This window comes from Lepidothrix coronata, unplaced genomic scaffold, assembly GCF_001604755.1.
Source record: "Lepidothrix coronata isolate B3197 unplaced genomic scaffold, Lepidothrix_coronata-1.0 Scaffold224, whole genome shotgun sequence".
Classification (NCBI taxonomy): domain Eukaryota; kingdom Metazoa; phylum Chordata; class Aves; order Passeriformes; family Pipridae; genus Lepidothrix; species Lepidothrix coronata.
This window is the reverse complement of record NW_016690404.1, coordinates 1,080,571-1,105,044: the sequence shown is the minus strand read 5'-3', so window position 1 is coordinate 1,105,044 and position 24,474 is coordinate 1,080,571. Positions and strand designations below refer to the sequence as shown.

At 40.1% G+C, this 24,474-nt stretch overlaps 2 protein-coding genes across 3 annotated transcripts in view; one reads left to right on the top strand and one right to left on the bottom strand.

Moving 5' to 3' along the window:
- The window catches only part of CTNNA2 (catenin alpha 2), a 342,296-nt gene that overhangs the window by 172,504 nt on the left and 145,318 nt on the right, over positions 1–24,474 (top strand). Inside the window, exon 1 of one of the 2 annotated variants that reach the window (XM_017833922.1) lies at positions 11,523–11,567. The exons of the other annotated variant lie outside the window; for it this stretch is intronic. The gene's annotated coding sequence lies outside the window, so the exon portion shown is untranslated. Of the gene's footprint in view, positions 1–11,522; positions 11,568–24,474 lie in introns of those variants that run through there. 2 annotated transcript variants of the gene reach the window in all.
- Positions 10,074–13,328, bottom strand: LRRTM1 (leucine rich repeat transmembrane neuronal 1). Its single transcript, XM_017833923.1, has one exon. The coding sequence runs from the start codon at positions 12,403–12,405 to the stop codon at positions 10,843–10,845; it is 1,563 nt and encodes a 520-aa protein (XP_017689412.1). The 5' UTR covers positions 12,406–13,328; the 3' UTR covers positions 10,074–10,842.

The following is a 24,474-nucleotide window of genomic DNA, read 5'->3' as shown; positions in this document are numbered from 1 at the left end:
CATTACTTGCTGTTACATACTTTAATGGAAATGTTTTTACAAGAGATAAATTTAATGCCTTGCTAGTTTATATCTGCCCTACAACCACAGCCTGGTACTCTGGAATTTATTAGCCTAAGGATGTAGTAGACTCCCTGGAATTGCAACCAAAGGATGTTCACTTCTGTTTCAAGCCACCACGTTTATTGGTTTGTTTTTTTTTTTTTTCTTCTTGGTAGAAAACAGAACTTAAACAAAACATCCAGTCCTAACCAAGTGTTTGGTGTTATCCCAGCCAGAAACAGAGCACTGCTCCTTCTCAGTCCTCAGCAGCACCTCTCAGTGCCCCCCCAACTCAGCATCTCACCTCTTCAGTCCCCAAAAGGTTCTAGGGTAGGATTGTTAAAAGACAGTAAGAGGAAATGGTCTGTAATATTGAATTATTCAGAGAAATTGGTAAAAATGGGAATTCTTCCAGTTTTAGCAAACTTCCCACAGAAGACAGAAGAACTTGTGTGTATTCAGAACACGGGGATGTGAAGGGTTCTCCTGGCCCGAGTTTCTCCAGGTGACTGTAGCTGTGTGGGTTGGTTGGAAACACTGAAATTCAGTGACTGGTCCATGACTAGGAAATAAAAAAATAGCATTTCCACTGCCTGATATGCCTTGTCTCAGATGCTGTTCCTGAAAAATAATATTTTTTAATCTAAAAAGTTTTAGGGATCTACGTATCAAATTACTTCTGTGTTCCCATTTCTGTACAACTGTTCACTTTTTCAATGCCTATTTTTTGTATCAGTGATGTCTTTTGCAATGAGTTCCAAAGCTTGTTTTTTTTTAATTTATGATTATTCCTGGTGCTAGAATGTGCATGGGCCCCTGTCACACTCCCTATCCTCTTCTTGCAGACCGGTAGAAGCACTGCACAAAAAAAATTCTTGTCCTGTATAACAGCTTCAGCACTAAGTGGTGACAAGAAACAACACAGGAATACAGCAGGCACTTTAATGAGGAAGGGAAAATAATAATACACTAGGAAGCAACATAAAACTGAAAGGGGATAAAAAAAAGACGTGTGTATGCTTGTTTTAAAGTCAACTGCCAGTGATTTGGATTATTTTTTGCAGTAGCCCTGTGTGGAGTGGCCACTAGAGGGGGGGGTGGATCCACGTTTTGTTCTCGTGCTGCAGTTGTAGGTCCGGTTTCTTTGCCTCTCTCCTCACTTACATGCTTCCCTGAATCATTCATCCTTTCGCCTGTCACTAGTTTATCCTTATCTAGCGCTTAGATCCTTTCCTAACTTATCCTTAACAGGATTTTCCAGCTGAAGACATAGTAGTGATTTATATCAAGCTATTTAATTTCTTGAGAGCTGTTCCGTTCCGTGTACATTTGAGATGTTATTCCACTTTTCTTTTTTCCACCTTTTTTTTTTTCCTCTCTGCACACTGAGCAGAGATTTTAATGTGATACCCAGGAAGGCAGTTGTCCAGTTGTTGCCTCTAACTTATATCACCAGGGCACAGCTGAACAGTTTTCCTTATACCTTGTCTTTTGCTTTGTATTAGACAATTCAGAATTTCGTCCATCAGAGTTTACATAAACTTCAGCCTTTGGAAGTCCCTTTGCACATCCTCATGATTTTCATTACTTTTCACTATATAAATAATCTCTCATCTGCAAAATGCCATCTATTTCCTGATCATAGCTGGGATGATTCAGCAGCCCTGGCCTTGGGACCACACTATGCTCCATTTTTTTCACTGTATTCAGTAAAAGACCACTGTATTTCTGGGTGTTTATCTAGTTTTCTGTGGCCATGGAACTTGTCTCATTTATGGGAAACTGAAATATCTAAAAGGCATTTTGTCAAAAGCTGTTTGAAAGTCCAAATGTGAGATTGCCTGTTCTTTATACCACCATGTTAATACTATTATGTCAATCCAAAAGTTCAGGAGTGCAGCTGATTACAGAAGCATGATGCTACTCTACAGACAACCCATCAATTTATCCCTGTTGTCTGGTGTTACAGACCTTAATAAATCTCAAAATTAAATTAACAGCTACTGAGATAAGACTTATCAGTCTATTATGATCAGCTCTGCTCAACTCTAAACTAGGGGAACTGCAGTATATTTTAGTTATTTTTAGTTATAGTTAGTTATGGATGGTGAGATACTGGAATAAGTTGCCCAGAGGAGCTGTGGCTGCCCCTCCATCCCTGGAAGTGTTCAAGGCCAGGCTGGATAAGGCCTTGAGCAAATTCTTCTAGTGGAAGGTGTCCCTGCCCATGGCACAGGGGTGGAATGAGATGGGCTTTAAGGTCTTTTCTAGCCCATAACACTCTGTAATTCCATGATTTTTTTAATTTCTTGATAAACACCATTGTGTTGACCCTATTTGTTGTTTTAAATGCCCTATTGCTTTAATCTCTCTTTCATTTCCCAGTTTCTATTACCTGCAAACAATAGATCTGAGGTAGATTTTAGTATTTGTTTGGAGTTTGATTTTCCAGGGCTTATTCACCAAATCTTCATTAAGACTGTTCATTAACAGACATAGCTTGACTCCTTTGCTAATGAAAAATGACAGATTGGGGCTGGAGTATCCTGCATAATGGGAAAAGATAACCAGGGGGAAAAAAGTTTTCAACTCTTTTTTTTGTTAGGAAAGAGACTCAGTGTAACTTTATAAAACTACTTCAGGGAACTTTTTGGGAAGATATTCATTCCAATAGCTAAAATAACCTAATGTAATCCCTAAAGCTTTCTGAAATCAGGGAAATAGATATACAAAACCAATACAATAAGGTTTACTTCAGGCTAGAAGTGCCTCCCATTGAGAAAACAACTATTGGTTTAGCATATTTGCCATAAAGTAAAAGCACAATCTCCATGGGTCCAATTCTGTGCATAACAGCAATAAATAAGTAAAAAATAAAAAAAATTAAAAATATACCAAAAAGCCCATCATGACAGAGCAAAGATGGACAGAGGAATGAACAAGCCCAGAGTTTAGTTCCATGTGACTTCATGGATTGCTGTTTTCCCAGTACAAATATGTGTTTGTATGTATTCATTTTGTCATCAAGTATCACCACAGAGCTTTGTTAACCCTTATTGAGATTCTCCTGTGTTGGTTATCACTCAAGTCTTGCTGATTAATCTGTTATGGGCACTGTCCCCTTTACCATTTTTCACTTTGTTTTTTAGCAGTGACTTCCTACTATGTAATTCACCTTTTTTTCAGCTGATGAAAAGTGTAATTCATCTGTTTTTCAGCTGATGCTCTGTGCCCTCCACCTTCCTGAAGCTCCTCCAGCACTGTCCCACACAGTGGTTTTTGTTTTGTGGGGTTTTTTTCCCCATAGGGAGTATGTCAGATGTATTCCTTCTACTCCTTTACTGTCTCCATGATTTCTTTGTCTTTCAGGCCATAGGATTCACATTCAATTTATTAGAGTACATCAATTACATAATAAATTCATGACATCTAGTTGTTGTTTGGGAATTTGATCTGACAGGAGCAGCAGGTTCTGGGCTGTTTGTAAAGGTAGCTGAGGTACAAGGGGAAGGATTTTGAAGGTGGAGGCAGCTGCATATGCTGGTAAAGAAACACAGAATGTCCAATATGGAGTGACATTTACATGAAATTAAGGTAAACATTTGACATGCAGTGGCCTCTTTAGCAAACCTTTTAGCAGCAGCCACAGATTTCTGTTTGCTGTTGAAAAAATTGCTTTGGGAAATAATCTGGATCAGATTCTGTCAAGATAAACTTTAGTATGGAGCCAAGTTTAAAAAAAAAAAAAAGAAAAAGAGGTGGGAAAAATTCCTGGGTGGTTTATCTCATTATTATTAACATTCTTTAATATTTACCAGGTTCTCTTAGCAAGTCAGGCTGTCAGACAGGCCCTGAACCATGGAGACAGATCCAGGTTTGCTCCTGGGAACTTACTTTGCCTCTCATCTTGCAAAGAGGGTTGATAGCAGATGTGTTTCAAAGGGCTGACAGTTGTGAAAAGAACCAAAACCTCTGGAATTCAGTAGCTGTGGACTGTTCTTGCAGCTTTGTTTGGGCTTTTCAGGGTTTTCCTCTTCCTCCTCCCCCTCTTGCTTTTGATTCACCCTGCCTGTGAGGTTCTGGGAATGAGAGATGGGAGAATGGGTGAGAAGGGATAAAAATTAGAAAGTGTATATTTTAAAAGGCGTTCAGAAATCTGTTTTCAGTTGGAGTCCCCCAGCTATCAGAGGATGTTTGCTTATACCTTACTGTAACCACTAGGGTACAGAGGTGTGCTACTACAGGGAGATTTGTGTATAGAAGCTGCATTGCCTTCACTAGATCAGCCCTTAAATCAATTTGATGTGCCCATGCATATTTTTTTTTTTACATTGAGACTTTACTGAAAATACAATGTTTAGCCCTCCCTCTGGTGCCGTGCTCTGTTTTGCAGTCAGGGGAAAGGCACGTCAGCAAAAAGGGCCAGGATAAAGTTGATAATAAAAGAACGACTGTGTTTAGTGTCTGGCCATGTCAGCCAGAGAAGTCTGCTGTGCTAAAAATGATAATTCAGCGATGAAGTAGATTCTTCTACTTACCTATCACCTTTGAAATCTTGGATTGAGTCTTTGTTAGCTCAGAAATGGAAGGGAATTGGTCACGTTCCCATAGCACCCGTGCTGAAAGACATCTTCCTGGTGGTAGTTACTGTGTCTGGTGAGGATGCAGAGAACATGAGAGCAGCGAAATGATTTGAAAAATAAAAGTGCCTTAGCAGAATAGTTAAGTGCTGTTTGCCAAGCACAGATGCTCATAACGTTATCCTTTAGCCACTCTCTGACTTCTAGTAGTGGTGTTACATATTTGGATTTTTAGGAGGAGGAGGAATGGAGGAAAAGGTGAAAAGCTGCTGTTTATTTTAAAACTGGATTTCTTCTCTTGTAGTGTAAAGCTGGGACTTTAGGCTCCAACTCCTTTCAGTTCCATTTGACTGTTTCCTCCAACTATCCCCCCCAGCAAAGGCGAATAAGAACAGTAATTGCTTTAAAGGCTGAAGAATTGTGTCTGAATTGAATGCCAACAAGTGACGTTATCTTTATAACAAAAAACAATTGCCCTGTTCTCAGGGAAATACAGATTCCATTGCAAATATGTTCACTTTAGAGCAGACACAGTGCAATAAAATTACAGTGCTCTGCAGCATTCATCTCGGCTCTTCACAGCCACCCACCCAATTACAAGCTGTGTCTTGCCAGCAGAAGACTGTTGCTTGGTTTCTGTATTATTTTTATAGCTTTGCTTTCCTCTACATAACTTTAGAGGTAGGCTGTGCTTACTCCTTTCCTTTCACCAGGTTTTTCTGCTGTTAAAAAAAAAAAAAAGTAAAAATTGGCTGATATGGAAAGTCTTTCGCATGGCTCGAAATGTGATTTGTTGTTTTTTTTTAATGGAGAATATGCTCTGAATAGTTGTTTCTAATACCTTAATAGCGCTAGTTTATGTCAGTAATTATATGAAAGGTTAATCTTTAAATCACCAGCATTTCCTAAATTCCTAATCAACTACATGCTTGGAAAGGAACCCGTGTAAATGCTCAATTTGTTAATATTAGACTGGGTTGAGGAGGTCAAGGAAAAGCATAACCTTGGTGCATAATGGGAAATTGAACACAGCAAAAATATCTCAGATCTGTTTGTCATAATAGCTGTGAACATGAAAGCTGAATATGAGTGTAGATATAATCAGCAGGAGAATCTGTGATAGCTCGAGATCACCCATCTCTCTAGATGAGGGTTTCTTAAAAAACAAAACAAACAAACAAAAAAAAAAAAAAGAGAGATTTTGGGTAGAAAAGTCTGATTTTTTTAGAAAGCCTGTGGTGAACTGTGGCTAGGATAGCTAAGAAATCCAGCCAAAAAAAAATCAGTGGCAGAGGCACAGTGCTGGAGTTCAGCAAACACAGTGATGGATGAGGGGGACATTGTGCTCCCAGGGAACAGGGAGGTGGCAGAGGAAATGATGGGCTCTGGGCACGTGTGTTTGGGGAAGCATGTCTGTCTGTGCCTCTGTGATGAGAGAGTGTGTGTGACTGGGACTTTGGAAAGGGAGAGAGGAGATGCCGGGTATCCTTCTTACATCTCTGCTGTTGTCCTTGCCACAGTCCTAACGTGGGAGGGGAAGGCACTGAAAAGTCTCATTTCCCATGTGTGCACAGTGGTCCCCTTGCCTCCTCACCAGTTCTCATCTTCCCTTTCATCCCATCCCTTCACCCTTCCCTATTCTCTCTCCTGCTGAATGAAGCTATTTAGTGTTGTACCCTCCTTTGCAGAAGCTGTTTCATCCCTGCTTGCACAGTTTTAAAAACTGCTTTCTCCACCCACCCTCAGTCTTGGTTTTTCATCTGTGCTAGTTCTTTAGATTAACCATCTTTAAAAAAAGGCAAAGGAATCCAGTAACATCCTGATTTAGTTGTTGTTACTCCAGTCTTTTATCTTTTGTCTCCTTTTAATTTCATTATTATTACTGCTATTACTGTTATAGCATTAGAAATAAGCTTCCTCATTAAATATCCTTAGTTGCCACTCTGAATACCATTGGAGAAGCTGGGAGGGAAGGGAGAGGGATTCAGGGAGTCCTTTTGCTTTTAATGCAGAATGAGACACACACAAGAAACAAATTTAGTCCATCTGAATAGCAAATGAGTTGTTGTTTGTTTTTTTTTTTTATCAGAACCGAAGAAAATGATCAAACAGACTCATTTCAACTACCCCTCGATGCCTTAGCCATAAAAACATATACAGAATATATTAAAGCATACAAAAATATCCTTAGGTATGGTTAATGGTCTTTCTCTGGCACAGGTTTGCAAGGCAGCTCTGAACTAGGGGCTGCATCTTCAGCTCTTGCTGTGACCACAGAGGGAGGGGGCATCCCTTGGTCTGACCCCTTGCAGTACCCAGACAGCATGGCAAAGGAGGGAATTTGCAGCTTTAACACAGAATATCTTTGTATTTTATATTTTCAGGGCAGAAACAGAATGTGGTACATTAGCATTGACTCTGTGGTTTCATATAATTATTTTTTTTTTAAGTAGTACAGAAAGGAAGGAAAGAAAAAGACAGAAAGGAAAATAAATCATCCCTTATATACATTCAGAGCATACACAGCAACAGTTCCTTCAGCACTGGGTGCACTGTGAGTGGGTATTGATGTGAGCAGCAAGAGATTGCATGTTAGAGATCTATAACACTGGTACTGTTAACCAGCCTCAAAAAAGGTAGTTCTTTTGTTTGCCTTTCACCCTGTCTTGTGTTTAAAAAGACAGTTAAATATAAAGAAAATAATGCTAATTACCTCGTTATAAAAGGGAGATTAGTCCTATTAAGTGGAGCATTAGAAAGGGAATATTGAAAATATTTTCCTTCCTTTGATATTCCCCAAGCATCTCTTGGACAAAACTGTCACAACTAACCCCAAAAGCATCTTTTTTTTTTTTTTATTCCTTTTGAGTTTGGAGCCATTTAATATTGCCAGAATAAGGGCATCAAAGAGAGGGAATAACTTATCTCTGGACAGCTGTTGAACACAAAATTTGGAAGAAAGAGTTAGGGAAAATTTGTCCCTGCAGTTGCCATAAATGCAGTACAAATATAATAACTCCCATATATACCAATGGAAATAGCCTGGAGCAGGATGAATAACTGGATTTGCAATAGCTAGATTGAAATGACATATTGGCTCTTTTATTTCTTTATTACCCACATATGTTTCATGTAAACTTTTCGACTAGATGTGGGCACCCTGTGGTACTGCCAGGTAACAGCAGTGATACCCCTCTTTTCACCAGTGAATATTCAGAGAGTGTCAGGATCTCCAGATGTCCTCTGGGGACCACTAGGAGGTTGTCTCTAGAAGAGATTACCCTCAGTAAAGATTTCTGCATGAAGATTTTGAAACACATCCTTTAATAAGGGCTGTGCTCCACGTGGAGGATCCATCCATCATCCTGCTCAGGGTGGCAAGTCATTGCTGGTCATCACCTCTCTTCAGGAGAAATGGCAACAGGCAACACCGAAATCAGCTCCCACTTAGGAAATCACTGCACCTTTAAAGGAAAACGCTCTGCTCAGTTTACTTGAGCTGTCAGTGCAAGATGCATGAAGCACAGAGGTGAATAAATTCCAAAGGCAGGATTGCTCACGTCTTTGCAAACGTGGCTGGAGGTTGTTAACACCAATAAGCAGCAGGAACAACTCCAGAGGGGTGCAATCACTCGTGTGTTTCAAATACAACCCACAAATATGCTAAAAATACACTGAAATACAACCACGGGATGATTGTTTGTTGGTATCAGTCTTGTCTTAGATTTACAGGGGCAAAGCCATGACTGCACTAATACATTTCTTTATAGCAGCAGGGGGTCATTATAGAAATAAAGCCAGTTTTTATATATATATATATATATATATATATATTGCCATATGCAGACAATATTTTAACGATCTTAGTTGATTTTTTGGAAGCATCCTGGCAACTAGTTGTAATCAACCCTGCTGGCTGCAGTGCTGCCTTGTGGATTTGAGGAACATATAGCCTAGTCCAAAGTTGGAGAGCCAATTTTTCACAGTTAAATTCCCTACTGATTTCAGAGAAGGGTTTAATGGGGAAAATAAATATAGCTTGGCCCTGAGTTAGCATGTATTTAGGCAAATATTTTTTGCCTTAAACATGATCAGGCAACCCAAAAGACAAGGGGGTCTGTGCTTTCTCTCTGTCCTCCCTGTTAGGTTTGTACATGGACACTCAACCCCTCAGGTCACTTGGGAGTTTCAGGATGGATCAGGCCCTGCTGGGTTTGAGGCACAGGAAGAGAAATGTGCATTTGTTTAAAGAGAGAAAAGCCTGGTTTTAACAGTGCTGGCTTGTTTGAAACTGTGGGGGAATTTTCAGTGGCTTTAGTGAAAAAGCGGCTGATTTTCATTAAATTCTCTATGAAACAGTCCTCTCCCAGTACATAATCTCATTGCTTTCACTGATGATATTATAGTCTCACTGAATAAAAATTTTGATTAAAAGGCTCTTGCCATATTTAATATTACAGAAGATGAGATGTATCAAATAGATGAAAATAAATTCTGACTCCTTAAAATAGTATCAGTCAGAAAAAAATATAGAAGTCACTCTTTAGACACAAAATTAATGGCTAAAACCTGCTGTGCAGGAAAACAAGTGATTTATTCCATGCCTATTTTCTGCTTTATGAGCCTGCTGTAGCCTTGTAAGAGTAGGTGGCACTTCGATGCTATAAAAAAGGGAAAAAAAACCCTGTGTTACATTAAAATACATGTAAGATTTTACAATTGTTCCTCTATTGGTGGTAACCTGAGGATAGAGAAACACGTACAGAGCATAGAAATGTCACCCAGTTCATTATCCATAACATTTTATTCCCATGTAGTGCCGTAGGAAGAAAATTTCAAGATGCTCTGCCTGGTGTTACAAAACTCCCTCACCGTCAATTAGTATGAGGGGAGTTGGTGAAAGGATCAAGTTGTTCACATACTGGAATGAAAAATCCAAAATACAAAGAAAGGAAGCCTTTATTTAAGGGCAGTCAGATAAAACAGCTGCGTGATTCTACATGGTGAAATCACTGCTTTATATCCATCAATTCCATTTATCACTCATTAGTAAGGAGGGTTCATCTGCTTTCAGCCTCTGCAGAGATTTTTAGGGTTGTTTTGTTAGTGAAGGTTGCTGGTGGAAGGGAGGGACATGAGCTGGGCTTTGCCAGCAGTTTACTACAGGACCCAGAAGTAGGATCTAATACCTCTCTATCTTCTCCTGACGGTGGTTTTGCTCTTCAGACACACAGGTTTCATCACTGAGACCCAAATAGCTTTTGCTCTTCTCCACTCACCATGGCACCACAGGGCACAGAACAAGTTCCCTGCTCTTGGCATAGCTCAAAACAAGCATAAAAGTGGGAAAAGCTATTAAAAGCCCTTAAATTTAGTGGGGTTTTTGGTCTTTTTTATATTTCTGATGAGCACATTTTGGCAGTGTTTCACTCATTTGGGTTTTGTTGGTTGTTTTTTTTTTAGGGAGTCTTTGCAGTATGATCAGTTTTGATACAAAATACTTCTAAGGGTTCTGATGCTGTTTTTATGGATCTTGCAGCAACTAACAAGTGAGCTGTACTTAAAAACCCTCAGAATTCCTGTCCCAGGGACAGGGTCAAAACTTTAGCCTTTCTGAGGTGCACTGGCTCCTTGTTGTACTGGCATCCAGTTACAGGTAGCACATTAACAAAAATAGAATTCCAGTGTCATGCTTCATATCTTCAGCAACATGATGGACGTGAATGTGTGCTAATTACAATGGGTAATTTTAAGCTTTCTCTTTTACGTGGCTTCTTTGCTCCTCGACTTTCATTTCAACACTCAGCATGAAGAGAAAAAGAGGTTAAACTGTTGCATTTTGTATACAGGGAACCATTCATGTAATATACACCAGTCTGTAAAAACTGTAAATGCTATTTTTTTTTATTTTAAACAGTTTTTTTTTTTTAGTTTACAAAAGATCAATAATTGGTACCTTTTTACACTCTCAGGTTCCTGAATATTGACAGATCTTCAAAGGGAGTATTAGCATATGAAACCTTAAGATTGGCTGTCCTGAAGGTTTTTAAGACACGATAAAGCTAAAATATCAAGTCTCTGGGACAGCCCCTCTTAACAATTTGGGCAGAGGTGCACGTCAGAAACCACCAGCAAAGCCCAGCAACCCCCCCCACCCCGTGCCACTGTCTGCCTGCACGCTGTTATTTGGTTGCACACTGTTTAAATCCCACAAGGAAAATCACACCTCACATTCCCTCGCTGGCTGCTGGTGACAGGAACAAGATCCATACTCATTAATGATCACCAGGGCTCCCTCAATGTGGTTGGGTTTGTAATCAACATAATACTCCTGGGCTGACATGGCAGCCATTTGGTGCATGGTCTGTTTCTGCTTCTGCTTCCTGCGCTGTGTGACAAAGCACTGTCTTAGTTGCCTTAAGCCGGCTGGAAAGCACTTCCAGGAGACGTACAACACCAAAACCACGATGAGGAAGGAAAAAATCAGTGCCATGGTGCCCGTCACCACCTTGTGAATCTGCACGGCGTTCTCGGAGTTCTCGCCGGGCATGGTGATGGTGACGGCGTACGTGGTCCGGTCCTCGCCGCTGTCCGGCACGTCGTAGGTGGCGGTGGCGGAGCCGTAGCCGAGCGTCTGGTCGCTGTTGTTGGTCACCGGGGAGAAGGTGTTGACGCTCGTGGGGTCTGCGTCTTCGCACAGGTGGAAGGCGTACACGGCGTCCAAAACATCCTCGCCCTGCGCGTACTCGGGGGTGGCACAGAGCAGGTTGCTGTCGTAGCGACCCTGGAAGTTGCTCAGCCAGGAGGCCAGGGCGCAGACGTTCCGGCTGCAATCCCAGGCGTTGGCGGAGAGGCTGATGCTAGTGAGGGACTTCCAGGAGTCCAGGACCCGGGAGTCGATGTAGGTCAGCCGGTTGGAGTCCAGCTGCAGGGATTTGAGATGAGGTACACTTTCGAAAACGTGAGGTTCGATGTATTCGATTTCGTTGCCAGAGAGATCCATCTTTTCCAGTTGCCATATCCAGTCCAAGGTGTTTACTACGATGGTAACTTTATTCCTTCTCAAGCAGAGAGAGTGCAGGGAGATGAGCCTGGGAAAATGGGCTAAATTCACTTTCACCAAGTCATTGTGCTCGAGGTGCAGCTCAGTGAGTTTGAACAAGCCCGCAAAAGAGTTTCGAGCCAGGCTCTTTAACTGATTGTATCCTATGTCCAGAAACTTCAGGCTGCGACAGTCCTGAAAAATTCTCACCGGCACGAACTTGATGGCGTTCGACCGCATGTGCAAAGTTGTCAGTTTCCTCAGCCCGTGGAACAGGTCGGGCTCCAAAGACTGTAGGTTGTTGTAAGATAAATCCACACTGCGCAAGTTTGGCATGGGGCGGAAAGTGGTGTTGGGCAGTTGGGTTATTTTGTTGGAACTCAGGGTGAGCTCTTTAACTCGCCGCAATTTTTGAAAGGCATTCCCCTCCACTGAGCAAATGTGATTGTGATCCAGATAGAGCCACGTGAGCTGCATTAACCCTGTGAACTGTCCATCATGCAGCTCTGAAAGGCTGTTGTACCGCAGAGACAAGCCCATCATGCCCGACAGGTTGCGAGGCATCTCTGTAAGATTCAGTGATTCACAGTACAAAAGCCTGCCCTCACACCGACAGAGCTGTGGACACCCACTATTCACAGCTGGAAGCATTTTAGAAAAGATACCCAGCGTACACAATATCAACCCCGGGGGCTTCCTCAGCAGCCAGTTTAAACAGAGACCAATAAGAAGGAAATCCATTAGCAAGAATATTTCCAAATATGCTTGAGAATGTCCATTGAATCTTTTCAAATTCTACATCATATTTTATTTAAGGGGGGAAAAAAAAAAAGCAAACCAACGAAACAAAGCCCGAAAACCAAAGCAAAACAGCAAACAGAACAAACACAGAGGCAAATATTTCACTTTACAGCATGCAGGAGCTGTGCAGCATTAAAGTTCACAGACATTCAAAGGTAAAATGATAGTGATTTTGTTCATGTTAAATGCTGCAGCAAAGGAAAAAAAAAAATCTTTCTTCATGAAAGAATTTAATTAAAAAGTGTCTTACCCACCCTTTTCCAGAGAGTGACAACCTCCATTCAGTTGCTTCCTTTGTGTTTGGACTAATTATATGCAGAGCTAAAAAAGACCCCTCTGTGCTACAAATTCAGTCCCTTTCAATGTTGTGCAAGGCTGGCAAGCTCACAATGTCTCACTTCGCTTCTGCTCAACGAGCGAAAGGCTTGTCCAGCTAGCTTTTGAGCTGCCTCCTAGGACCTGCAAGTTTCAGAACTATGTACATGAGCTTGATCTTCTCCTTCTCCCTCTGTCCTTTCCTCTGCAGTTAACACTGTGGCGTGAAAAAAACTCCAAACTCTTTACTAACGACTCCACAGGATTTGTCAATCTGTTTAATGTCCGTCATTTGCAACGACCATTGACCGGCACAACCTTTACTCCAGAGAGAGGTTACCATTCATTCACTGACCGGTTAAGGGTCGCTTTATTTCCCATTCTTTGTTCGCTTTGCTTGTTAGGTGATGCTTAGAGCAGAGAGAGACAGCAAGAATCCCTTCCCTTCAGCTGAGCAGTATGTTGCTAGAGCATGCAGAGGCACCCAGTGTTCACTGAGTGTCGTAAGCTGCTCATGATTGTACGCCTGCACTGTGCATCTCAGACATGGGCAGATTGAAAAGGGGTGGGCATAAAACCAACATCGGGAGCGAACCAGGAAAGTAATATATGCTCTTTGATGAAATGGAAAATACTTTAAGCCTATCTCGCCATTTCTCAAACAGGCACGCACACACAGCCGCACAAATCATCAAAAGCGAGGCAGTGCTAAGTAGGAAGCTTGAGAATTAGGATGATTCTTCTTTTTTATATATTTTTTTTTGGTGGTGCTTTTGTTTAAAGTCTGAATTTATAAGCTATTAGCCGGGAGAGGGAGAGACTTGATTTCTTGGTTTGGGAAGGAATATGTAAACCGGTCTCTTTGGATTGCTTTTTCTCTCTTAGTTCCGATGATGAGATTTGCCTTTTGGAGTCTTGGGGTGGGGGATTGAGGGGTGTGGAGGGTGTGGGGGGGGAAATGTGTTTTTCTTCTGACATTGTCTAAATAGAGCATGATTTGAAATTCTGTGCATTCTTTCTCATAGAAATGCAGCCAGAGCTCTGCAAATAGGAATGTCTCGTTTCGTATAAGCTTTAATTACATTTGGTCTTTTTCCATCCTGCATATTTTGTGTGTTCAGCACATGCCTTTCCTAAAGGCTTTTTCTTTTCCTTTGCAGTGTATGCTACGGCACACAGAACTAAAATTCTTCCAGCATAAAGATCACTGTGCTTTTGGAATAAGATCAATGTATAGGTTGCTGTGACCGTGTCGACAGCATGCAAAGAAGGGGTTTCAAACCCCAGTAGTTAATAAGTTTTGCAGATTGTGCTGGGTTTTGTGCCGTGTACCAAAGGGGGGAAAAAAACCCCAAAAAAACCTTTGCCTGATAATTTGCAGTCCTCATTCTGCATGGGAAATGCGTCGACAATGAGCTCTGTAATTTTTACTGACTGAAAAATGTGTGGTACTTCTGTCAGGAAAACGCTGGCCATCTTTTCCTATTATGAAGTAGAGTCTCAAGCCTGTGTGCTGGTGAATGCGATCAGAGCTGACAGCTCCCAATTCTGCATCAATTCTCAGTGAAGAAGTTTCACATGGAAATACAAGTATGGCAGAAGAAAGTGCTGATTTTAAGTCGACATCGGGTGCAAAATGCTGGAGGGGCAGGGCAAAAGCGTTGTATTTGCTTTCTTTTTCACAACTGTGTTAATTTTTTTTAAAAAGACCTGTTATTGGAGTATCTGTGAGAGAGCTGATCGTTGTGTTTGAGTGTGGCTGGCTGCTGGGAGTGTGTGCTGGGAGAGATCAAGGAATGCAGTAATTTGATGCAGTAAAAGTTGCTTTACAGAGGTCCTGGCAAACTTAAAGCTTTCGTGCATAAAAATCTGTGAAGGAGATGCATTACTAATGTATTTGCCAAAACCAGTCTTAAATAAATTACAAATATAAACCACTTTAACTGCGGTTTCAGAACCTGGGAACCAACGTGCTTTTATGCTCCCTGTTCAGTTTATTTACATTTTTTCTTCTCTTCACAGCATTTCAGTGGTCTCAAAGCAAAAATGTTATGCTTTGATAGTATACGAACCTCATCTATGTTTTAGCATTTGGGCAGGAAAGCTGAATGTGATTTTCCTCTCTCAAAATCGTGCTGTTTTATTCAAAGCAGGCTGTTTATGCAAGTGTCCACTGGTTGCAGTACACCTTAATTCTGTTTCTGAGTGCACAAAAGCAGGAAGGAAAGCAATGACAGAACCGAGAGAAAGAGCACTGAAGCAGGAGAGACTAAAAAAAAAAAACCTTGTCCAAGAATATATTCCAGATTGCCTTGATGAATATTTTGAGGCAATTAGCAGGGAAAAAGAAATTAAAAGATGACTTGAACTTTACAGATATTGAAAAAAGCTTCAAAGCAATGAGGTTGTGTCCCTTAAAAACCTGCAACCCTACAAGTCTTCGTGGGTGAAGTCTTAATGCCTTCTCCCATATAAAAATTTGAGGAGAGATCTGCAACAGTAGCCCTAAAAATTTCAGTTATATCTTCAAGGAAAGCTGCCATTTTCTGCAAATCAGATGATGATAATGATCACTTAGTTATCATTTAAATGCTATGTATAAAGTGAAGAATTCCTCTAGTAGAGGTGAAACTCCTTGATGCTTCACTGAAGAGCTGAATATTTTTTTTTGCACTGCTTCTTCTTGCTATCACCTGGGATACAGCCTGGATCCTACTCAATGTGCCTATTCCCACACTTGGCATATAATCCATTATCATTTGGTTTTCAAAGGTAGAAATTAGAGCAGACAGTAGCAAACCTATATAGCATCAGCTGGAAGACTGACAACTAGAATTAGGAACCCAGAATTAATGGCCCTAAGCACGCTGTCTCAAAGCTCTTACAGAGGTCTGTTGAACCAGAAACCCTGCTTTTACTTATACAAAATTTGGTTGTAGAAAAGATTCCAGGTAGTCTTTAAAATGAGAGACCTCAGTGTATATTTGGGGCTGTGCTGTTGAGGCTCAGTAGTGACCAAATTCAAGAACTGGGCCACTTGGATCTGAAAAGCCAAACTTGGGTGAATGTATGTCTTGACCTGAAATATCTTTTATAAATTGGTTTTCTGTTATATTTTTGCAGCATACTTTTTTTTTTGCAATAAAAGTAGGAATCCACTTTGAACATGATTGTAATCCAGAGGGCTTAATTTCCACTGTCTCAGCTGTTATCACAGCCAAACTGTTAAGTTTACACATTTTGTGAAGTTTCAAAGCCTCTGGCAAGTCTCTATAAAATTAGCAGGTTTAAATTAGCTTTATTAAATGTGCTATTATAAAATATTTTAAGATTGGCAAACTCAGTTTATGTGTGTTTAAGGGAGCTTGATTAAATCAATGTGAAGTAGGTTGCAGAAGAACAACATGAATGAAGTTTTAGAAAGTTTAAGTGGGAAGCTACTTCTTGTAGTCATGACAAGTGTAGTCCACTGGCAACACCCTGCAGTGACTGTTAGAATTGTTCAGGCTGAAAAAGGAAAACATCTTTCAGTGTATTTGGTCTACACATTTTTAATATTGAGTTCAGATTAAACATTGAATCATAGAATCAGTAACATTGGAAAAGACCAGTGTCCCATGGGATTTAACTGGCCTCAGAATAATTTCAGTCTTACTAATTCCTTTTATATTCCATTACTGTTTGTACTTAGGTATTTACCTTGACTTACTTGCAATCCAGGACAGAGGGGGTTGGGACAGAGTGAGTAAGATCAGAATCTGGCCACTGATGTCTAACTCTGCATATATACATCTTTTAATAAATTCACTAACAAAATACAATAAGTCAGAACAGTGTATTAAATACTGAGTATAGTTCTTCCTTCTGGTATTTTCTGAGTGGTTTATATCAGAGTAATAAAAAGTGGGACTTTTAGTGATGATTTTAATTTCCTTTCATGAATGGAAGGACTCAAACCTTGATCTTCGGTAGTCTTTAATTTTCAAGGGTGCTGAACCATGGCATTTTGTATAAAGGAAACATTTAAAAACAGAAAAGGGAAGAAAAAGACGTGACTCAAAGTAGAGCAATCTGTTATTTCTCTGGTGTTTCTGTCTTGGTCAACCTGGACATTTATTGTCTGCCCCTTCTGTATAGAATTTAGGGTTTCAGCTGATAAGAAAGCCAGCTCCTGTACAACACACCTCTTTTAGTAGATATAAAAATGCATTATATTTTGCAAGATTTTGACCAAAATACTCCTGGTGACTCCATATGTCCTTAAATTCTTATAGTGCCTAACAGACACTGGATTTGTTACCAACTTTAAATAATAGATATTCTTCTGTAAATTATGGTATTGTTTTGGACAAGGTGCTAAACACTTTTCTGTCTCATTGCAGCTGTTCCATCCTCATTGTCCACATTCAGTCCCAGCTGGTTGTGCCTATCTCTATAAAGTCACTCACACAAGAGACCTATGTGCAGCATTGTCAATGCAGTGCAGAAATGTCAATTTTTAGGAAAATATGTCAGCCGTAAGATGAAGTATCTCTCTCCTGTTCATTAACCTTAAACTGCTTGAATAATCTAAAGAGTTACTGACTCTCTTAAGTGAACTTGCCTATGGATTTCTGGACGTGCTGTCAAAGCTCTGGACAGTGCTATTGGTTCTGAATGTCCAGGTGTAATGGAAAAAAGACAACAAATAAAACTATCCCTTTGTGATTAATCAACACGTCGGTGAAGATCATGCAACATCCTGGTTAAGCAAAGATTGATGTGTTACCATCAAGTGACCAGGTTGGTGGAACTTCTGGTTGACAGGGAAAGTGAAAATTTAAACCTTGTGTTTTGATTAACTGTTGCTAATTTATATCTCTAAAAATGTCTTGGGACGTCTTGGAGGGAGCACACGTGGAGTGCAACAATTAGCAATTGTATAGGTTTTAGTTAGTCATATTTAACTGGAAATCAATTAATTCCACCTTCAGAAGTGCTAAGCAAGACACTCCAGAAAGGTTTGTCTCAAGCCCTTCCCAAGCATTTCTGGAGGTGCCAGTGAATGAACTGTGATTAATTTCCAATTAGCTTAAGAGCAAAGAGGGCCAGAGCTCATCCACACACTTGAAAACATCTACCTTGCCCTCTACTACTGTTGCTAGTTCATCTATAAGGATTATTTTCTTATATAAACTCTAGTGCTAAATGGTCTTTTATTTGTGCTTCAAGACTTGTTTCCACTGAAAGGATTCTGTCCTTGCATGGATGTATCTGCTCCAAGGTGGCTATTGACACCATTGCATCTCAGGTTGGCTGGTCGTTTTATCTTGATGTATTTATCTCAAAATGATCAATCTGAGAGAGGCTGGTGATGGTTCAACCATGAATGCACCACAAAGTGACAGAATAGCAGGGTTGATTAGGACTGGGAAAAATCTCCCCTGTAACTAAACTGGTTGTGTTCCTAAACTCATCACATGTTCAGAATTTTGACATGCCAGAATTTCGTGTTCTTCTCCAGAATAACTTGTGTTGCTCGGGAAGTTGTCCAGTCTCACCTGGGGATGCAGGTTTAGCTATGCTGCATAAAAGGCACTTGTCTTATGTTGGGACAGCCCTTCTGAAGCAAAACTGTTCTTTCTTCTTAAGCAATGACAAAACTTTAGTGTCAGTAAACATTTTTTAGATTTCCAAAGTTCAGGAAGTAGAGAAAATTGAGAGGAAGTTATGAAATCGATTATTGAAAGCTATGATGAACAAGTTAAAAGCTGATCCTGGCACTCTTCTGTAAAGTCCTTTTACAAATGGATGAACTACTCTTGGAAGACTTTCCCAGAGCAGAAAATCTGTTCTCCTCAGCATTAGGCAATCCATTTTTTTTCTGCTCTTTTCAAAGTGTATTTTAAAGCACGATCAAAAAAGACAAAAAACTTTTTTGCTGCCCTTTGTGTATACATTATTTCAAGAAGTATGGGTTGGTGATAAAGTCAGTGCTAGTATTTTGAAATAGAATAAAGGCTTTTATTGAGTCTTCGCCCATCACATAGGATATCATTTAAATTTACTCCAGAGAAAAATAGAATCATAAAGTCATAGAATGGTTTGGGTTGGAAGAAACCTTAAAGACCATCTCATTCCAACCCCACCACAGGTAGGGACACCTTCCACTAGACCAGGTTTCTCCAAGCCCCATCCAACCTGACCTGGGACACTTCCAGGGATGGGGCAGCCACAGCTTCTTTGGGCAATCTTTGCCAGGGCCTCACCACCCTCACAGGGAAGAATTTCTTCCTAATACCTGATCTAAACCTCCTCTCTTTCAGTTTGAAGTCATTCCCCCTTGTCCTATCACTACATGCAAAGGAGTTGTTTTACAGAGAAACTCTGCTTTTGGAAAATGTTGCCTGTAAATAATATAATTTGGAATGCTCTTAGATCTGACTCCTGGATTTACTGAGGACCTGACCAATATCAGCTGTCGTGTACTCATGGAAATGGTTGTCAGATTGTAGCAGAGCACCTATAGCAGACAGACAATCTCATCTTTGGCAAACTGTGTTAGTCTCTGTTACGTTGCTTCTTGGTGAATTTTGGCCTATAGAGAAGACAGGATTTTTATGTTTTCATGCTTCTGCTCTGATGATATCCATAATCTGAAGGGAAAACTCGGGATGAAATGTGCTGAAATCCTGGTTCCATGTGTATTGCATCTTACAGGGAGATTAGAGGGACTGGATAATTAGCTCATACACAGAATTAATAAAGAAGAAACCAGGTTGAAGACTCATATTTCAGATAGAAGTCATTGTGATTTTTGCAAGCTTAAAGACGGCAGTTTGTTGACTACCTGAAATATTTATGGTTTCATTACGTTTTATTTGCAACTGATGTAATGTCTAAGAGAAATAATCATGGGTCAGGAGTCTCAGAAGGACATATTTAAAGGCATAACAAAAGATAGTCATGCATTCTAAAAAAAAAAAAAAAAAGACAATAACCTAACCTTCTTTTTTTTAAACCAACTTAAAAATACTGGGGCCTTACTGAACAGTTTCATATGGTGGAGGAGGTTTGTGTGTGGTTATGTGTAATCTTAGAAACCCAGCTTTGCTCAACAGCTAATTTAACATTGTGAGATCCAATGGCAGCCTTTGAAGTAATCATTCCTGGCTCTTCTTTGCTTTTGTTCCAATGTGTTTTAAAGGCTTTTTATGTCCTATAAGGAAGAAACATACAAAGCAATCAAAAGTTTTGTGTTTCTCCTTTACTCTTAATAAATATGATGAAAGGTATTGCAAATTTTTATAACATATCCAAAGATCCTGAATTTACCTGCAAAGTTTTGGAATGAATATGCCAACTACATTCTCAACATTCATACAATAGTATGAATCATAATTACCCTCACATTATATATGTTTTTAAAGGTGAAACAGCAGATTGGAGGGGCAAATAGTAACAAAGCTTTAGGGTTTACTTCAGCCGTGGTTTAGAATCCTATTTCCTCTGCTACTGCTGTAATTTTGAAGCTTTAATATTCCTGTAAAATGAAGAGCTTATTGCTTCTTAAGACTCAATTTATATTTTAAATGAGTGGAAAGATGCGTAATCAACTTGAAAAGACAGGAAAATATCATCCTCTTTTTCGAGAGATAGGACATTTTACTGAGTGTTTTGAATTCTAGAGACCATTTTTAAAGAATGCTTGGCTTACTTCTGCTCTTTTTTTGTAGTGCAAATTAATTATAATTTGACAAGAGTGTGTTTGATTTTCTTCTTCAGATTTGGTGTAGAGCCAAGCTTTTTTAGTTAGAGCCTCTAAATCAAAACCGAAGGTCACTATCTGTGAAATGCCTGTGGCTGAAGATGTATGGTAGTTCTTTCTCCATTATTCAGAGATTTTTGTCTATGAAAAGGTGTTTATGTGTTTAAGTGGATGCTGTGTAATGTACACGTGGCTGTGGATGAATAACCATTTTTCATGATTACATCAGTAATGTTCCTGGCAGCAATTCTGAGAATTTGGGAAACCATTGGAGTGAAAATCCCAAGCTACCCACCTCCTTGGTGCTCCCTTTGGATGCTGGCTGAGGATTTGTGTCCCTCAGTGTGTTTAAACCCGTTGAGTTCCCTTCCCTCCCAGTCCTGTGGATGTTGGGCAGAGAAGCTGCTCCCAAATCTGCCCCAACATCTTCCTTCAGTCCCCAGAATCTTTACTGGTGTTGCCATGTGTACATTGCTCAATGGGGGCCCTTGGCAGTAGGGGACAAAAGGTGATAAGCAATTTACAATAATGATTCCCAAATATGAAAGAAGTCAACCCTGGAAGCAATACTAGGGTCCAGATCCTCACTTTGCTTCTTCTAATTGTATCTCATTTTTTTTCCCTGTTTTGTGCCCTTGTTCTTCCTACTTCTAGGGTTGCTTTTTGAGTTTTTTTTTTTTTTTTTTTTTTTTTTGTTTTTCTATTTCCTAATTTCAGGGATTGCCTGTTCCTATGTCCCTGCATTATGCCCATCCAGAGCCATCTTTTGCTGTGTACTAATCAGAGAATCATAGAATGGTTTGGGTTGAAAGGGACCTTAAAGATCATCCAGTTCCAGCCCCGTCCCTGGGCAGGGACACCTTCCACTAGACCAGGTTACTCAGGGCACCATCCAACCTGGCCTTGAACACTTCCAGGGATCTAGGGGCAGCCACAGCTTCTCTGGCAGCCTGTGCCAGGGCCTCACCACCCTCACAGCCAAAAATTTCTTCCTAATTCCTAATCTAACCTTGCCCTCTGTCAGTGGGAAACCATTCCTGCTTGTCCTGTCACTCCAGGCCCTTGTCCCCAGTCCCTCTTCAGCTCTCTTGGAGCCCCTTCAGGCACTGGAAGTGGCTCTAAGGTCTTCCTGGAGCCTTCTCTTCTCCAGGCTGAATATCCTCATCTCTCCCAGCCTGGCTCCAGAGCAGAGGGGCTCCAACCATAATGAATATGGTAATAATCAACACAGTTCTGATGTTCAAGACATCAACTGTTGGACAAGAATGACTGTCCTGCAGTGCTCCCAGATCTGTTTCTGTCCAGCTGAGGTTTGGTCCCATTGCCTTCCTGCAGCCTGTTTTGCCAGCTGAGCGTGGACCCTGCACTGACATTTGGTCAGCAGAAATCACCTGTAGCTGTTCTTGTGCCCCACGAGGGACATGAAGGCAATAGAGCAGCAGAAGACACTAAAATATACTGGGAAAAACTTCCTTATTGCCAGTGGGGTGAAGTTGGGTGGTATTGGCTTCTTTACCTTCAGCCTGGAGAAAATCATGTAGATAGCAGTTATCAAAGCATTTCTCCTTTGATACATCAGTGCTTTTCCTTGGCCCTCACTCTGCAGGACCTTGAGCCTGCTGGATGCATCTGCAGCACTGCAAAGCAATGCTGACCTTGGGATGCTTCCCTGAAATACATTCAGCTCAGAGTCTTTTGAGCTGTGTTCTCTGACTGTCTGGATTTGCTGGCACCATTGTATCCATTAAATACTGATTGAATTTAAGAAATCCAAGAGACCAAATAATGCTATCATCTGTTCCTACTTATCTTAATAATATTGCCAGTAACATTCCAATATATCAATTCCAGGATATTCTATGCCTAACCTGATGCATGGAAAACAGAGAGAAGGTGCTTCTTTGTTTTAGAAGCAGAACTAAGCCATTTTATTTATTGATTTGATTTTACTATATAGCCTAGAGAGGAGGGTAAAAAGTAAAAGCTACTTTCAAGGACTGTTAGAGAAATACATCATTTTTCATAATGTTTAATGAATTGCTTACAGTACTTGTTTTACTTAAAACTGCAATTAAATATCACCCTCTAGTCAAAAGAAAAATGTGATAAGAACGTGACTCGAAACTAGGAAGAACATTTTCTGAAGCCCTTTGGGAGTAATTCCAGTAATTATTCAATCTGACGTTTTCCAGAGCAATAACCCTTTATGTATGAACTCCATTAATCATAATAACAGAGTTCACACGTCAGATACTTCTGTCCAGTCACTTCACACTCTCCATTTAGTAGGAGACTAATAAACATCTTCACTAAATATGAGGAAATACTAAACTGCTTTCAAAAAACCCCAGTGTATAGTTTTGGTCTTCTGAGGTGGGACAGGATCTGCTCATCTCTGCAAATACCCTGAATTTCCAGGCTGTGCTTATCATCAACATCATGTCTCCTCCTAATTTGGGGGCATTTCATTCACAGCACTTTATGGACATTTTTGCTTTCTTTTTTCCTCTGAACTGCGCTGGGGAGATCTGGTTTGTCTGTCTGTCCAGCAGTAAACACTTAGTCTATTAACTTTCTTATCTTATTAATTGGTCTTTTGCAAGACCTGTGTGTAGGAAATAAAAATTCTACTTTGGATCATCTACAAGCACAAGAGTAAATACTTGAATACTTCTCTTCTTGTATGAATTTATTACACATTATTTGAACAGCAAAATGAATATGGAGTAACTGTCTTTGATGATAAGCAACTCTAAGAAGATTTTTATGTTTTTCTGTGTTTCATCAAATGAAAATATTCTGTAATATTATCTTGTGCTAAAAAGTGGTGGTTTAAAAATGCAGTGGTGGTTACAGGCTCCTATTTGAAGACTTTACCGTTCTCTCCTTTTCAGATTGACATTGTTTTGTGCTTTTGAAGCTGGCAAGTGCAATTATCAGTGTTCTGATGAGAAGTGATAAATATAATCTATTGCTGAATGTGGATAAAAGATGCAGGCAAATAAGATTGGTTTGACACAGCCTCCTTGTGCATCTTCCAACTCCTCAGAAGCTGAGAGGAGAATAATTCTTTGTCTTTGGACAATTTACTTTACATTATTTCTTTTTATTTTTTTATTTTTTTTTTAGTTATGGAGCCGTATGTGATGTACCTGGACTGTTACTGTGACTAATGCTTTAATTTCAGGGGTTTTGCATGGCAGTTGTCATTCGTTGCACACTCCAGTAGATGGCAACTCCAGTCTTCTTGACATTTAATCTCCATTCAAACCAGCAATATTTTCCGTACCCCCCCCCCCCCGGCATCTTGTCTGTATAAATAGCTACGAGTTTCACAGAAACGTGAGTCAATATTACTTTTATTGAAATCACCACATAGTATCTGATTTCTACTCAAACAGTACCAAAGAGAAAGAAAGAAAAAAAAAAAATAAAAGACCTGCAAGCGCCAATCCTCCTAGGTCATAAAGCACACACTGATTCCCCCATAACTTTAAAAAAGTATTTTGGGAGTTTTCATAAAAAGTATTAGTACCCCAAACTTATTTTTATGTGAAATAAAGGGGTGAGTTGGCTGCAAATACAACATACTGGCTTTAAGTTTGATGGTTTGGCTGTAAAATGTATAGTCCATACCTAGCAATGGTTAATGCTAAAGTATTTATTTTTGCTGTGGACGGTAAATACTTAAGCAAACTTGTAAATCATGTTTCTTTGTGAATTTGGTAATGATGTACCTGCATACGGCTTGTCTTGGGTGAGGGCAGGGGTAGGACCAGGGGTTTACTGCGTGGCATTATCCATGAGAATATTCTCCAATCCCCCTCCTGCTCAAAGCACTGCTGTGTTCAGCCTCTTCTTTGTGCTTTTATTCCATCCCATCAATTGTATTACCAAAGCATCAGTGCAGAGGAGTCTATTTCTGCATTTTCCTCCGCTGACTTTCT